This window comes from Pteropus medius, unplaced genomic scaffold (genome assembly GCF_902729225.1).
Source record: "Pteropus medius unplaced genomic scaffold, Ma_sr-lr_union100, whole genome shotgun sequence".
NCBI lineage: Eukaryota > Metazoa > Chordata > Mammalia > Chiroptera > Pteropodidae > Pteropus > Pteropus medius.
In genome coordinates, this window is record NW_024356336.1 from 2,535,538 (window position 1) to 2,552,417 (window position 16,880).

A 16,880-nucleotide genomic window follows, 5' to 3' on the forward strand; every position below is an offset into this window, starting at 1 on the left:
GCAAAGCACATTTGCTTTCTACTCCACTCTGGTTCTCCTCTCATCCTGGCTTTCCCTAGGGCAGACATTTACCAGGGAGGTTAATACAAAAGAGTTTGAGATTCTCAATACAGGAGACCCAACAAAGTAGGGTACACACAGGGAGTGGGAAAGGTGTTTGCATAGAACCAGCAGTGGGGGACAGCACGATTTTCCCAGAAGAGCATCGGCTCCAGCTCCATCTTGACTGTGATTTATGTCTCAATGGTACTCCCCAGTTTGTTTTCCTATGGAAAGATATGAGAGTTGAAAGAGAGAGGAGATGTACGCAGCTCATGAGTACATTAGTCACACTGCTATGTGGGCTTTCAGCTCTGGGTGCTCATTTCCAGGAAGCCAGCCCACAAATCTTTTGTTTTTTATTATGAAAGTAATGCATACTCATTATAGAAAATTTCTAAAATATAGGAAAGTTGGAAGAAGCAATAAAACACTTTAATCACACCACTCCAATGCTACCACAACCTCTACCATGGATCCAGCTTGGAGCGTAAATTATTAAAAATATTCCATGTTTTTCCTTTTTGCATGGTTAAAGATTTAAAGAGAACCTTTTGTGGTATGCATCCAGCACTGAGCTGGACACTATGGGATGTCGTTGAGCCCTGCTCTCGAGAAACTTGCAGTGTAAAGGGGGAGGTCAAATAAACCCAGGAAAAAAAGGACTGGCTGAGCTGTATGTACTGCTTAAGAATGGCACCCATGGGGAGTTAGGTCAGAGGTGGGAATCAGCCTTGAAGAAAGGAGAACGGCTTCCTTATCTGTTCACAGTACCCACTCACCACTCACTCCGTAGCACAACGTAGCACAAAGTACCTGGTTATGCCTCAGTAATGCTTCCTGCTTCCTCTTTTTTTCAGGCTATGCTGTTTGCTACTTCAGATTTTTTTCTGAGTGGAGAGTCAGATTTTTCCCCCCATGATGATACTATTTACCTTGGTGGGAACTTGAACAAACTTGAATTTCTTACAATTATGCCATTCTTCTGTTTATGTCAGTTATGTGGGAATACCTACTGGGGTCACCTTCTTCAAGATCTCATTATCCATCCATCCAACCAACCAGCCAGCCAGCCAGTCAGCCACCAACCATCTGTCCATCCATCCGTCCGTCTGACCATCCATCCATCCGTCAGTCCATCCATTCATCCATCCATCCAACCATCCATCCACTTACTTGTGTCTTCATCTACTCATCTATCCATTTATCCATTTATCAATCCGCATATCCATCCATCCACCCACCCACCCATCCATGTACCCACCTATATCCCTCCACCCTAACATCCATCAATCCACATATCCAATGAAAGTTATAGAGCATTTATGATAAGTTAGGTATTGTGCTTAGGCCTGGGGACACAATGACGAATGAAAATATGTTTGCTGCCCTTGTGAGTTCAAATCCTCTTCTGTATTTCCATAAGCTTCCCTTCTGAAAGCCCCAGTCATGCTGGGCTTTAGTTGTCTTTTTACGTGTTTATCTCCCTGACTAGAGTCTCCTGGAATGGCTTCTTATTCACTATTTCTTATGCCTGATATACATTAGTGTGCTCAATAAGTGTTTGGATAGGTAGAAGGTAGATGGAAGAATGTATGATGGATGGTTGGATAGATGCATGAATGAATGGAGAGGGAGAGATGGATGGAGAGGTGAATGAAGTTTGGATGATCTCTATTTTAAGCTGTTCATTCACTTGTGGAATGTTTTCTACAGCACCATTACTTTATAGGACATTATTATTTAGATGGTCAAAGAAAAAAAAAAAGAAATCATAATTTGGTCTAGCCTATTCTATTCAACCAAATAGTCTTCACCAATCAGCATTGATTTTTTAAAAAATCTTCACCAAATTGAGGGATTGTTCTGTTATCTCATGGAGACATCTTGTGACTGTCTCTGTTGCTATATCTTTGACCGTCACTTTAATTATTACTCCTTTGTTAATTTATTTGTTAATTCAGCCAAGAGTCACTGATTATATATGCTGTTGCCCCATGTGGTTGGCCAGTGGGATGATTCCAGTTGGTGAATTTGTAAACAACATGGGGAAACTTGTGTGTAGGAAACTCTTCCAGAGGGTACCGAGGATCCACGGATGACTAAAACATCTCCCCTGCCCATAAGAATTTTTCTTTTGGAAAAACTATGGGTACACTTGTGGAGAAATTGGACAGTATAAAAAAACTGAGCTTAGACTAGTGAGCAGTCAGTAACTTTAGACAACTCAAGGTGGTCAGGGCAGGCTGCCTGGAGGAAGTGTTTTTTTCTTTTTTTTAAGTAAGTTTGGACTTAAAGCAGAATTTCCTAACCTGAAGTCCAAGGTTAAGCCTCAGGAACTCTATTAATATTGTGAAATTGTGTACAAAGAGCTAATTAGGTGGAGGAGCACCACTATCTCTCACCTAGCCCTTCATCCTGGTCTCCCTGACTTTGTTAAACAGAGGACGAATGGCAAATGCGCTTCGACTGTGCTCAGATGGAGAACGAGTTTCTCAGAAAGCGTCTCCAACAATGTGAGGAGAGGTTGGACTCAGAGCTGACATCGAGGAAAGAGCTGGAGCAGCAGGTAAGAGGTAGTAGATTGTCCGCAGCTCCGAAGAGCAGGCTCTCACCTCCACTATTCAAGGTGGGGAAAGAAGGAAGAGGGCACCAACCATTTCATTTTTTCCTCCTCTACTGTTATTACAAATGCTGGTCACTGTGAGATATTTTTCCTACTTGTGGGTATTCTATGCTGGGAAAAACTACTCTGTGATATAAAAAACATGAACGTTAACTCAGGATATCTGAGTTCCAGTCGACTTCTGCTTTGACCTTGTGGAAATCACTTTACATTTTGGGCCTCAGATTTCTCATCTACGAAATGATTGTAATATGCTCTTAAAATAGTCAAATTTTATCCATTCCCATTGCCTCTATTCTAATCTGCCACCTCTCTCTCTCTCATCTGAACTAGAGCAGCCACCTCCTAACTGATCTCCTTGCCTCCAGCCTCTCCCCTCAACCACCTGCCACACTGCAGCCAAGGATCCTTCAGAGTCTCTTTCAGATTGTTCTGTTATCGCAAGTGACGTTGACTCTAAGAATGGATTGTTTCCTTGTACGTTTTGTAAATCTTGATTCTGAGCTCATCTTCCACGTGTTCCTCTATTCCCACAGCAGCAGCCTCAGGTGATCTGCATTGTGGAATGAATGATCCTTTTATTCCTTTCCTGACTCTCACAGTAAAATTTTTGGTGTCTTTAGCTATTCTTTATTGTGAGTTGATCTTATTTTTATTTTTAAAAATTATTGACTGATTTTAACGGGAGTCCCGCTTACAGGGTCGTGGACGTGTTCCTCTGGAAGAAGCTCTTCTGCGCTTTTCTTCTGCAGCCACCCCTTGCATTGTGCTGAATTCTGAGTTTCAGAATTTTGCAACATGTGCACAGTGTCATTTCGAGCTCTAAATCTACACAAAGCACAGACCTGGGGTTTTGATTTCTTATGGGGATATTTTCTCTCCCGCCCAGAGCCAGAATGGTAGCAAGTTTTCTTACCAACTTCCAGGCCAGTGGGTGGAACGTGTCCCTTCTCACTGAGGTGCAGCTCTTTGAGGGTCCTGCCTGAGTGTCAGGGTCTTCATTCCAACGCCCCCCACCCTTTGCCCCAGAGCCTTGTCTCCTGTCTCAGTCCGGGCATTCAGACGTAGCCTCTATCCTTACGGATATTTCTGGATCTATCAACTGCTCCTCTCCTCCCTCACCCTGGATGCCATAATGTCAGTATCTACCATTATTGCTCTGGTTTTGCATCTTCTGCATTTCTGATATTCTGAAATTTCCTTTCTTGAAAGTGCAGCTTGACATCGCAAACATTATATAATCTGACCTAGTGTTTCTAGAGGAATGTAATGATGGTTTAGCCTCTCCACCTGTCTTGCATTGTCTCCAACCACCTCTTGTCGACATTCTGACTAGTGGTATGCTGGTAACCCAGTTCTCCGAAAATAAACAGACAACCCCTCTCCCTGATGTATAGCATTTGCCAATTGCCAGTTTCCATGGTGTAAATACGACCACCATGGCCTATTTGAAGTTAACATTGTGTCGTTACTGATTGTAGAACTGGGAAGAGCGGTGCAGAATCAGCTCTTATAAGTCAGTATAAGTCAGCTCCAGCACACCACTGAGTCCAAATACACTCAGTTGTTTAAAGTTCACAGCAAAACTGAGAGGAGGGTTCAGAGATTTCCCATATAACCCCTGCCCCCACTATCAGCATCCCCCATCAGAGCGGTACATTTGTTACAATCAATGAACTTACATTGACATTATCACTTAAAGTCCGTAGTTCAAAGTTCATTCCTGGTGGTGTACATTTTGTGGGTTTGGACAAATGTATAATGACATGTATCTACCATTACAGTTTCATACAGAGCAGATTCACTGCCCCCCAAATTCCCTGTGTTCCACCAATTCATCTCTCTTCCTTAACCCCTGGCTAATACTGATCTTTTCCCTGTCTCAATAATTTTGACTTTTCCAGAATGTCATATAGTTGGAATCACACCTTATACAACCTTTTTCAGATTGGCTTCTTTCACGTAGTAGTGTGAGTTTAAGGTTCCTTCACACCTTTTCATGGCTTGGTTGTTCGTTTCTTTTCAGTGCTAAATAATATTCCATTGTCTGGATGGACCACAGTTTATCTATCCATTCACCTACTGAAGGACATCTTGGTTGTTTCCACATTTTGGCAATTATGAATAAAGCTGCAATACACATTTGTGTGCAAGTTTTTATGTGGACTTAAGTTTGTACTTCTTTGGGTAAATACCAAGGAGCACAATTGCTGGTTTGTATTGTAAGAGTGGGTTTGGTTTTGTAAAAACTACCAAACCGTCTTCCAAAGTGACTGCACCATTTTGCATTCCCACCAGGAATGCATGAGGATTCCTGTTGCTCCACATCCTCACCAGCATTTGGTGGTGTTGGTGTTCCAGATTTTGGTCATTCTGGTAGGCGTGTAGTAGTATCTCACTGTTGTTTTAATTTACCATTATCTTGATGACATATGGTGTAGAGCATCTTTTCACATGCTTATTTGCCATCTATTTTATCTGCTGAGATGTCTGTTAAGGTCTTTGCCCCAATTTTTAATTGTTTTCCTTATTGTTGAGTTTCAAGAGTTCTTTTTATAGTTTGGATAACAGTTCTTTAACAGACATGTCTTTTATAAGTATTTTCTCTCGATCTGCATCTGTCTTTTCATTCTCTTGATAGTGACTTTTACAGAGCAGAAATTTTTAATTTTAATGAAATCCAGCTTATCAATTCTTTTGTGGATCATGCCTTGGGTGTCATATCTAAAACGTCATTGCCAAACGCAAGATCATCAGATTTTCTCCTGTATTATCTTCTAGAAGTTTCATAGTTTTGCATTTTATATTTAAGCCTGTGATCCATTTTTAGTTAAGATTTGTGAAGGGTATAAGATCTGTGTCTAGATTCATTTTTTTTTTTTTTTTTTTTTGCTTGTGGATGTCCTGTTGTTTCAACCCCTTATATCAAAATACTGTCTTTTCCCCATTGTATCGGCTTTGCTCCATTGTCAAAGATCAGTTGACTAGACTTAGTGGGTCTATTTCTGGGCTCTCTATTCTTTTCCGTTGTACTGTTGTGTTTTTCTCCTTCCAAAACACACCTTAATCTTTCTCACCTCTGGGCCTTTGCATATGCTATTTTCTCTTCCTAGAACATTCTTTCTCTCCCCTACCCAGATAGCTCCAGCCATCCTTAAGATCTCAGCTTAAATGTCATTCCCTTCAGAAAGTCTTCCCTGACACAGATTGGGTTGAGTGAGCCTGAATTTCTCCAAATATAAGCCTCATCACCCTGTATCGTAATGATCTGCTTCCTTCTTGGTCTCCCCATTAGAGGTAAGCACGATGAGAGTTGAGGTTATTTTTGCCTGTGCTATTACTATATACATCTCCTCATTGTGAGAGAAAAGTATCATGAGATCACCTTGCAGAGGTGTGCCAGGGTGAGATCACATGGGATTTTATAAACAATGGAAGCAAGATTCATTATCCTCCACGGTGGTGATGGTTTTACTGGTAGCGTCCAAGATGGACATTACATTGTGGCCCTCCAAGAGACATCCTGAACTGTAGAAAAACAAAGAAGGACAATTGCAAGAAAATAGCCTAGTTCTTTAGTAATGAATTATAAAGTCGGGTCAGTATCCTCAGGGAAAGGGGATAGTCATGTTACATTAAAAAGTAATAAAACCACAACCTTTTCTGAGCTGCTGAATATAAGAAAACATCCCATTTGCCTTTGAATACTGAATTTAGAATTACATGCTTCATTAACTCAGCGTTGTGCTTATTTAAAGCAATTCTTAATGAGGCCATTTCTTCAAAACGAGTGTTCTGAGTTGTCCTCTTTCTCAGATCCGAACTAGGACATGTGGGAGGGTGTTTCCTGGGAAGAAGATGCAAAAACCTTTGCTCTCTGTTTGTTTATGGATGAGCGTGTGCGTTCCTGTGTAAGTCAGCCGTCTAAAATGCCGTTTACTGCTCTAACCTTTAGAGCCTGTCTCTTGGGTTTCCAGTCAGATTTTCTCCATGTATCATTTTGGCTGCTTCCAGGCTAATCCTCACATAGCTCCCTAGGTTATGCCAGCTGATGGGGCTATTATTTATATAATCCTCAAGGGACTGTCAGAATGAGGCAGGCAGGGCATATATGGAATATGTGGGAGCGCTGTCATTTGGATTATTGAGAAAAATCAAAAGCCACCCCTAGAAGTTAATGGAATTACCTTCATTTTACCCCTGGGCAAGCTGAGGCTCAGAGAAGTAGCCTCCTCAAGGTGACATAGGTAGAAAGTGTACAAGACAGGGTTTCTCCACCTCCAGTGTCTGTTCCCTTTCCATTATGCTCATCTTGGAAATGGCGGCTACTTGAAATAAGGGATAAAGAACCCTTCAGTGCCAACAGAGTGGGGTGATTCATTCTGTTACTCCCACAGCTGGGGGAGCTGCAGAGTGCTTACGAGGGGGCCAAGAAGATGGCTCACCAACTGAAGAGGAAGTGCCACCATTTGACCTGTGACCTGGAAGACACTCGCTTCCTACTGGAGAACCAGCAAAGCCGCAACCACGAGCTTGAGAAAAAGCAAAAAAAGTGAGTTAAGTTCCACATCATCACCTGGGCACCAGGGTGAGCTGCATTGATGCTGGGGTCTTTTGGGGTTTCCAGCTTCTCCTCCTAAGCCCCTTTACTTCTGCTAGGGCTCCTCATCCATGGGGCTCACCTTCCTTCTTCTGCCCTAATCCCCTTACACACACCTTATTCCTGTAAGGTTCTCCCAAGAATCCAGCAAAAATGATTCTTTTCTGTTCCCCAGTCTCAGCTCTGTTACCAGTTGACCACGTGACTTTAGGGAACTTTCTTGGCCTCTCTGGGTTTCCACATCCCCATTTATCAAGTCACAGGTTTGTTATGGAGGGCGAAGACAGCTTAGCACGATGGTTTGGAGTGCCAGTGCTGATGTCAGACCACCCGGATTCAAGTCCCAGCCGTGCCTCTTTCTAAGTCGTGTTACCTTAGACAAGTCATTCGACCCTCAGCCTCAGATTCTTATCCTTTCCTTAAATGGGGGATGAAAATGCCCCCTTGTGGTGAGCACTAAATGATACAGTTAGTATATCCAGATGGACTAAGTTCTGGTTTCTGTCTATCCCTATTGTTGAACATGGGGAAAGAAAATGAAGAGGAAGCCAGAAAGTTGAGTCATTCCCATTTTCGCTTAGGGTTTAGACTTTCAGAGCATGTGAAAAGTTCTGGCAGGAAATGGGCATTGCCCATGAACAAGATGCCAGTCTTGAAGCTGCAACTGATTCCCACACTTGTGTTCCCATAGGGATGCTGCCACAGCTAGCTAATGGTGGAGGCTAGACTGGAATTCAGGTCTACACTCACAGGCTTCCTTTGCGAAACCTCAGCACCTGTGATGCTTTAATCGTTGGTCACCTTGGCTATGTCTCAAGTTCTTCAGCTCACTTGGTGAGGGGAAATTTGTGCAGGGGTCCTATTTGGAGCCAGACAAGCCCTAATGGAAACTTCATAGGAGGCAAATAGGTGAAACACTGCCTCTTTCAGAAGGTCTTGGATAAAAATCCCGAAGAACATTTCTATGTGTGCCAGGATGTGGTTTTGCTGAAGGTGCCTCTTTTCCAAGAGGTGGCAAGCTGAATTATATTTCTATGGAAGTGGTATAGATTTGGAACTTGATCTGCTTTAAATATTGTTTCTCTTCTTTATCTTTGAGCTTTCTTGAGCTGACTTCTTCATCTGAAAAAAATTTAGAGTTTGTTAGCATGCCTTCTCCCTAAATAAGAGAGGTTTATTCTCATCTTATCGATGACATCCAAATGTTTTCTTTTCCACCTTCCTACAGGTGCTCTGGCTAAATCTTGCCCTTGCAGTGGGGAAAATGGCTTAGTCTTACCTTGGTAATTTCCTGGATGACCTTGTCAGATGATACCACCTCTCTGGGCCAGAGAGTGATTGATGTTTCAGAGGAGTCTTTGGACTTAAGCAGGCCGCCTAGTATTGGAGAATGCCCTGTAAGTGAAGAGGCATGGACTCCATCATTTCTCAGGTCTTTGGCAGCTATGATAATTTTGGTTCTCATCTGCGGATTCCTCTCCTGTTCCGAGGGGCTGTATGGAGGGATTCAGTTCTCTGATGGGTAGGGGGTCTGCCCCCAGAGTTTGCTTAGCCTGAAGGTTCCATCTCTTTGGTCTTTCTCTCTCTCTCTTGGGCAGAATCCCTCATTCCAGGTACTGAAGAACCTTCCCCATAATGCCCTGCCCTGGGAAAGTCCCCATTTCTTCATACCTTCATTTCCTCCTCTCAAGACTTACATCTGTCCTGTGATGCCTTCTACTCTGCTACCATCTCTTTGTAGAAGTTAATTTATATCTTGATGCTAATTGCAAAACAGCAGCCATTATCCTTCCAGGCAGATTTATGTTTTAGCAGGGAGCCTGTGAGGGAAGTAGAAGTCTCAGTCTAATGGTGGAAAATCAGGCAGAATGACTATCATGAGGGAGAGACCTAGAGCTACCAATACTTCCTCATCTCTCTCTAAATTTCATCAAATTGTAGATGCAGCTGCTTCCTTAGTTTGCTGGGCCCAGGAAGGAGGGATGTCTCCACACTGGTAGAGTTCCCCGGCTTCACCTTGGCTTCTAAGTTCAGAGTGGTTCAGAATGGTTCCATTTGGGATTGGCTTCTTGTTGTCATGGTTACCCCATGGGTCACAAAGCTCAGTTCCAAGGTAGGATGGAACTCTCAGCCTGTGTCGTGGGAGTAAGGCCTCACTGACTCCCACACTCACCAGAGACTGGGTTCCAGCCCTGCTCCTAGTGGAGTGAAGGGTGTGTGCGAATCTGTCTGGCCTAGATTGGTCAGTCGGTGTATTCCAGAAGTTGGGGTCTGTAGGAACCATTTTTGGCATTAGGTGGCCTGTTAAGTCAAGGACTCCTTTGAAACATCAGTTACTGTCTGGCTCCCACTTTTTTCCCCCACCTGTCCCAGGACATGGACAGGTAGGTGGGGGGACTAGCTAAGACAGTAGAGAACCTGGGCTCCATACCACTTCTACCACTTTGGAAATTTGGGCTGAATCGTTCCACTTCTTTTCTGTAAAATAGATGCAATAACATGTTTCCTCTGAATTGTTAGAAGGCACTTTGGGATTGCTGGATGATTATTATCATCACAATGTTTCCATTCAGAGGCAGCCAATAGCACCTCTTGAATGATGTCACCAACAGCCAATCAGAAAGCTCCTGGGCATTTCCAACAGTACGGCTCCCTCATATGACCTGTGATTGGCTTTCTCAGGAGTCTGAAGCTTAGAATGACCATCTAGTGTTAAGAAACATTGAGTAATCTTGTAATAAGAGAGATCTTTTCTCCAAGGCCCAACCCCCATTCCCAGTTTGGCTATTCTGGTCACACCAAGTTCCCTGGAGCAGTGGGCTTTTCTATGTGCTCCGAGGGCAAGTAACCAAGGTCACAGTTCATTGAGACTTGGCAGAGCCTTCTCTATTGGTTTCCTCATCTATAATAGGGATCAAAGGCCAAAGTAACTACATGAGATGATGTAAAGTCCAGAAAGTGCTTTTTCACCATCCTAGAGGGGAAGGTGGGCCCCGAATGAGCCATTTCCTAATTCTCTGGACAGCTCCAAATAGGACTGTATAGGCTTTGTGTTATCTGCTGGGGAAACAAATGAAGAAAAGACTGAATATATAAATGTCCAGCATTTTATCATTAATTACCCTACTTTAATATTGGTTATAAGTGCATAAGCCCAACAACATCATGTAAAATATGAAATGCAGGTTATCTTTTTTTTCTGTGTAGATATCTGCATTCATCTGTTCACTGATCAAGAATTATTAGATACCAAACCTGGGCCTTGTAGGGTTAAAAGTTTTTGGCATATATTGGCAAACCAGATAGATTAGCATTCTCTTTATATTTTTTATTCGTATTCTCTACCTCTATTTAGTTTTATTCTTATTTTTATTATGTTTTAAGTAAGTATTCTATATTTTTGTGGAAACTATATATAAATTCTAAAAGTTGCTCTCTGGTATTCAGATTCCTACCCCACATCCACAACCTTACATAAAAGCATCAAGCAAACCCTCCATTATTTCATCCCACTGCCCCGCCCCTTCCTGGTTCTCGGCAAGCTTACTGCCTCTCCCCGGCCCCTTTCCTTCCTGCCTCAGGTGCCCCTCCTTGGTGCCATGACACATGTTTTGCCTGGACAGGTTTGACATGCAGCTGGCCCAGGCCCTTGGCGAGTCTGTGTTTGAGAAGGGCCTCCGTGAGAAAGTGACTCAGGAGAATACCAGCATCCGGTGGGAGCTAGGCCAGCTTCAGCAACAGTTGAAGGTAAGGGATGGAGGGCACAGAGCCCTCTTGGCACTTGGTTGCTGAGTCTCAGGAAACCTTACCGTGCACCTACTATAAAGGATGACAGGGAGGGAACTCTGTGTGGGGTCTTGGTCTGCCAGCCAGCTGGAGTCATGCCTTAATAAAACAAACAGGGGATCACAGGTGATGATCAGACCTCCCTAGCTTGATGTATTGAAATTGCTCTGGTCACCCTGCATGAATTCCAAGGTGCCTGCCTGGTGGGTGTGAGAGGCTTGACATAGAATAAGCTGTATCCCTATCCAGTGGCAGAGCCCTGTCAATATAGAGGGGTTTTATTAAAATATGACACAGACACCACACTCAGATGCTCCTCACCCTGCTGTGGCTTCCTATCACCTCTGGGAGAACTTCTGAACCTCTTCATGATATAGCCCAAAGTTCCTTGACCCTGGAGGTGACTTTCTAACCTGGAAGAGTCCTTTCTGGACACACTGACTCTTCCCTGCTCCATCTCAATCCCGGCCTCAGCAGGTGCACTGCTTGTAAATGAGGCCTGCAACTCCCTTTATGTGCTTTGAGGTCTAACTCTAGAGGCAATGATGTTGCTCTCTCACCCCTGCCTGTCTGTGCAATTCCAGAGAGCAGCCCTTGGTGTCCCATGGGGGCGCTGTTAGAGTTGTAGAAGCAGAGGTGGAGAGGACATGCACTGAAAAGTGGAAAGCCCCATTCTAGTAGGTTGCAGAGGTAACCCTGGATGGGGAGCATGGTCATGTGACTCCAGATCTCTGCTCTCTTTGTCTCCATAGCAAAAGGAGCAGGAAACCTCACAGCTGAAGCAAGAAGTGGAGATGCTACAGGCCCAAAAGCGGGAGCTAATGGGGTCACCATCTCTGGGGGGAAATTGCGTCGCTGGCTTGAAGGAGAGGCTCTGGAAGCTGGAATCCAGTGCCCTCGAGCAACAGAAAATTCAGAACCAGCAGGAAAACACCATCAAGCAGCTGGAGCAGGTAGGAGAGCCTTGTCCAGGGGCAATGTCTTGACCCGTGCTGCCTCCGATGCAGAGGGATGTAATTAAAATGCAACATGGGTACCTCACTCAGCTGCTCCTCATCATCTGTGGCTCCCTATTACCCCAGAGGACCTCTAAACCCCTAGGTCTGACATTCCAATTCTTTATGTTCTAGCTCACTCCTACCACCTGCTAGCCTCAGTGCCACCTCCCCAGAGAAGCTTGCCCTGGTCACTTTCTTGAAAATAGCCCCATCTTCAAGCCACATTCACTTTCCATCTCCTTAGCCAATTTGTTCTCCTTCACAGTACCTGCCATATCATTCAATAGTATTTAAAAAAAACTTTTGCTCGATGATTCTCTCCCCCATTAGGATTTGAGTTTCAGGAAGTCAGGGTTTTTTGTTGATCTTGCTCATCAGGGAAACCCCAGAGACTAGAATGAGGCCAAGTATATGGCTAGTGCTCAGTTAATAACTGTTGACCCAATATCTGACATTTATTGAGCACCGTCTGTGTACCAGGCTCTGCCTCAAGCTCTCCCCACGTATTATCTCATGAATCTCCACAAGAATCTTATATGATGAGATACTCAGGTTGTCCCCTCCCCCTCCCCCATTACCATTATGGAGACCAAGGCCCAGGGATATGGAGAAAGTGGCAGGGATGGGATTTGGAGCCTGGGCCATGGGACTCCACAGTGCCTTGACTGCCTACTATGCGCACAGTACTGTGTATACTCTTGAGGAAGATGGGAGTGCTAGTATTTGGAAAATATAAAATAAGAAGAACAAGGCAGGAATATCAAATACTCTAGTACAAGCACCCTCAATGAGCTATCAGATGAGTGTTTTATTTGTCTGCTCGTTTGTTTACATGCCCACCTTGTTCTGTAAAGAATTTGAGGCAGCTTATAAGATATATGCATAACAAAAGAGAAAAATTATAAATAAAACAATCCAAACTAGAAAAATGCAAATTAAAACAGATGCTAAGGCAGAGTGGGGACAGTTAATTAATATGCAGAAAGGCAAAACATGTGATCTTACCACTTAATTGTTTTAGCTCTAAAATTCTTAGTGGCCAGAGAGAAAAAATAAATGTGAGTTGGATGCTTTTTATTATCCCCAAGATAAAAACAAGCCAGTTTTTCAAGGGAAAGCAAAGCTTTTCCCGATGCTTAGCTCTAAAGAAATTTCTCATGTGGGATTCCCTAAGGGGAAATTATTTTGAATAGGTTTTAAGATTGGGAAAGTCTGACCAGGCAGTGTAAATATGTAAAGTAGAAAACTCAGAGCAGATCTGAGGCAGTGTGTGTGTGTGTGTGTGTGTGTGTGTGTGTGTGTGTGTGTGTGTGTGCTTGTAGCGCACGCGCGTGAGAGGGGTAGGAGGGTAGGGGAGTGTGGTTAGAGGTTAAGGGTGGAGAGTGTAGTGGGGAGAAGGCTGGGGTGCTGTCCCTTGCTTCTCGCCTACCCCCATGCCATCAGGTTGGAGCCTGCTGAGTGTTCAGGTCCAGGTGCTGTGGACATGGAAGGACAGGGTCTGGAGCAGATTCTTTACTCAGTCAACCTGTATTTATGAAGCACCTACTTTGTGTCATGCACCGTGTAGACGCTAAGGATGCAGCTGCAAACAAGCCAGATGTGGTCTCTGCCCTCTCGAAGTTTATAGTCATGCTGAATGTTGTGGAAAATATAACTTGCAGCTCTGGTCTTGGGAGCTGAGTTGGGGAAATAGTCAGGGAAGACATCCTGGAGGAAGTGACATTTACCAAAGCTGAAAGCTGAAGGGTGAGTCTGAGTTGGCTGACCAAGAGAATTCCAGGTGGAAGGAATAGCGCATGCAAAGACCTGGAGTCAAGAAAGTCATGTGGCATTTAAGAAGCTGTGATATGGTCCCATCCAGATGGGGTCCATAAGGCAGCTCAGTCTGTATGACCTAGGCAAGCCTTCTGTTTTCTCTAGACTTCAATCTCTTTATCTGTACAATAAAATCAAAGCCTTGTCAATCCCACGGTTTACCCCCAACCCCAGCTATGGATCTGTGAAGGTTCACAAAAGAGGGAGAATATCTCTGTAGGACAGGAAGGATGCATATCTCTGTAGGCATGGAGGATGCATCACATAGCAACCCAGAGTCAAGAATAAAGCATGCACTTTGGAAAACTGCATTAACTCTTTAAGATACTACCAGGAGACCACTCAGGGCTCGGAAGCAGGAATGTAGTATCCTGACCTCGGGGACTCGAAAAGTTAATGCGGCTTCCTAATTGTCCATCCTTACCTTATGCGGGAGGTGAGGCTGACTCAGCACTTTCATTCACCTTTAGCTTCACCCATAACTTCCTACTGCATTGTGCCCTTGCAGATATCCAGGAGGTTTTTATTGATTACAATATAGCACTTTTTCTAGGGGATTTTATGTTAACTCATATAAGCCTGACATAAATGGTATTGCAGATGTCAGGAATGTCCAAGAGGAGAGAAAAAATGAAAAAGAAATATTATATTTACTTGCTTAAGCTCCTCATTTTGGATTATCTTCCCATAACCTCTGTCATTTTAAAGGAGGCAAGAGAGGAAGTTGACATTTAAAGTGAGGATACTATAAGTCAGAGACTGTAATAGGGGCTCTGATGTATAGTATCTTTTTTTTCTTCACCCCAGTCCTATGTAGCAGAGAATATTATCAATATTTTAAAAGACCAAGATTGTTTTTACCCCAACTGAATTTTCATGTTATGGACGGTAATTGTAACCTTCCAGAAGTTTGGTTAGAGCTTCTACAATGTAACCCATTGTTTTGAGTTCCAAATGCTGCTCCATGGACCAACAGCATTAAAGAATATAGATAAATGAAAGCTGAGAAGTACAGCTTCTTAGACCCTATACCCTGGAGATTCTAATTTGATAGGTCTAGGGTGAAGCTCTGAAATTTAAATTTAAATAATGCATTAGGAAATTCTAATGTGCCACAAAATTTGAGGAGCAAGAGCTTGAGTCACTTTCTCAATTATGAAGATCAAGAAAGTAAAATCTAGAGCTAGAACCAGAACCCATGAGTTTTGCCTCCAATTTCGGAAACTTTTATACAACATCATGCAGTTTAAACATCATGCACAGCTTTCGTGTTCTAGGCAACTTTTGGACGGTCTCATTTAAGAGATGACTCTTTCATGGGAACACAGCTCTCATGTCAGGCTACCCAGAAGGGACAGAATAGTCCTTTCTGTTTTCAAAGTAATTCGGAAAGAGAAAGTAATATTTACGTGCCAGGCACTGTGCTAAGTGCTTTACATGGATCATGTCATTTAATTCCAATAGTAGCATTCTACGATGGTTGTTTTCTATAAAGAAAGGGAACTGAGCAGAGGCAAAGTGAGTTGTCCACGGTACATCTTGGGCCAGTTATCTCCTTCTCCAGGCTTTTATATCTTCATAAACTTTTGTCCTACCAACCATCCACCGACCTATCCACCCATCCAAAAAACCATCACTGGTGTCTGTTCCAGGGATGACAAATTTGTTTCATCTTAAGAGGGTCGTGGATCCTGAGGCTACATCTAAACTCAATGGAAAAGAATGTGATTGATTAGTGATGTCTGTTATGAACACAGAAGTGAATAGAAGCAGCATTTGAGCTATTTCTACTATTTCTGACCTTCCTGGGTTCCTAGCAAGATAACTTGACTCTCATCCATGCTTTCCAAAAATGAATAATGCAGTTGGGATGCCAAGGGTGACACAGAGGGCCAGGGGAGTGGGTGAGGGTCACCTTCATATGCTGTCCTTGCTGCCTCCCAGCTCCGCCAGCGCTTTGAGCTGGAGATAGTGCGGATGAAGCAGATGCACCAGAAGGACCGTGAGGACCAGGAGGAAGAGCTGGAGGACGTGCGTCAGTCCTGCCAGAAGCGGGTATGTGAGCTGCAAATACACCTATGCCCTGGGGCCCTTTTCCTTAAAGTGAGGGGGATGCAGGGCCTGGGGACAGGCTCTTCCTGAAGTCACATGAGACCTTAGCTTCCTAAATGCTTTCAAAGGTACTGGAGCAGAAGTACCTTTCTTAAATGTAATCAAAAAACGTACTGAGTCAGAAGCCTCTAGAACTGTCCAGCATAATCACGCTAAGATTTTTGCCAAGAGCCTGTAATGCCTTGAGAAAGGATTTATATGTTTCAAGAAGGGGCCAGTTCCTTCTGGCTATTTCCCTTCCAACTCAAATAATTTCTTACATTTTTATCCAAGCTCTCTGCAGACCTTTCAAACAGTGCATAAGAAAGCAATAGACTCTTGAAATTTTACTAACTAGAAACCATTATTATTACTGTTTTTAAATGTTCTTTCCTCTCTCTCTTTCACTCAATACACACACTACCATTTTACCTGGATGGGGTTAGGCTGTTTTAAAGCCTGCTAATCACTTGGCAGTTTGTCCTGGGCCTCCTTCCATGTCAGTAAATACAGATCTAACCTACATGTTTAATGGCTTAAAAGTAGTTCACCTTAGGCAGGTGCTCTGATTTATTCAACAAGTCTCCTATGGTTGGACACTTTGGATGTTTCTGATTTTCTGTTATTATAACCAATGCCGAGATAAATATCCTTATAGGCACATTGACTGATATGAATGTAAAATGAATCCTTAAAGTGGAATTGCTGGAAAGCTTTGGGGTTAAGCCTCATTTAACAGGTTTCATCATTCTAGGGCTTCTTTGGGTCTGTCCTAGCCTTGTGTGCATGGTGAATCTCCAGGAAGGAGCCAAGTAGCATTTCCCAAAGTTGACTCCTATTATTAGCTCCCTAAATAGTTTCTCTATAGAGACCTCTAGACTCTAGGGGTTGAGGGCCTGGGTATTGGAATTCAGAGACTCTTGAT

General features: G+C 43.4%; 1 protein-coding gene across 1 annotated transcript in view; it reads left to right on the top strand.

Moving 5' to 3' along the window:
* MYO18B (myosin XVIIIB) overlaps nucleotides 1–16,880 on the top strand; it is a 247,364-nt gene that overhangs the window by 122,518 nt on the left and 107,966 nt on the right. The window contains 5 exon segments of the mRNA XM_039861993.1: nucleotides 2,484–2,608; nucleotides 7,063–7,217; nucleotides 10,889–11,012; nucleotides 11,804–12,004; nucleotides 15,809–15,919. Coding sequence (XP_039717927.1) covers nucleotides 2,484–2,608; nucleotides 7,063–7,217; nucleotides 10,889–11,012; nucleotides 11,804–12,004; nucleotides 15,809–15,919 — 716 coding nt within the window.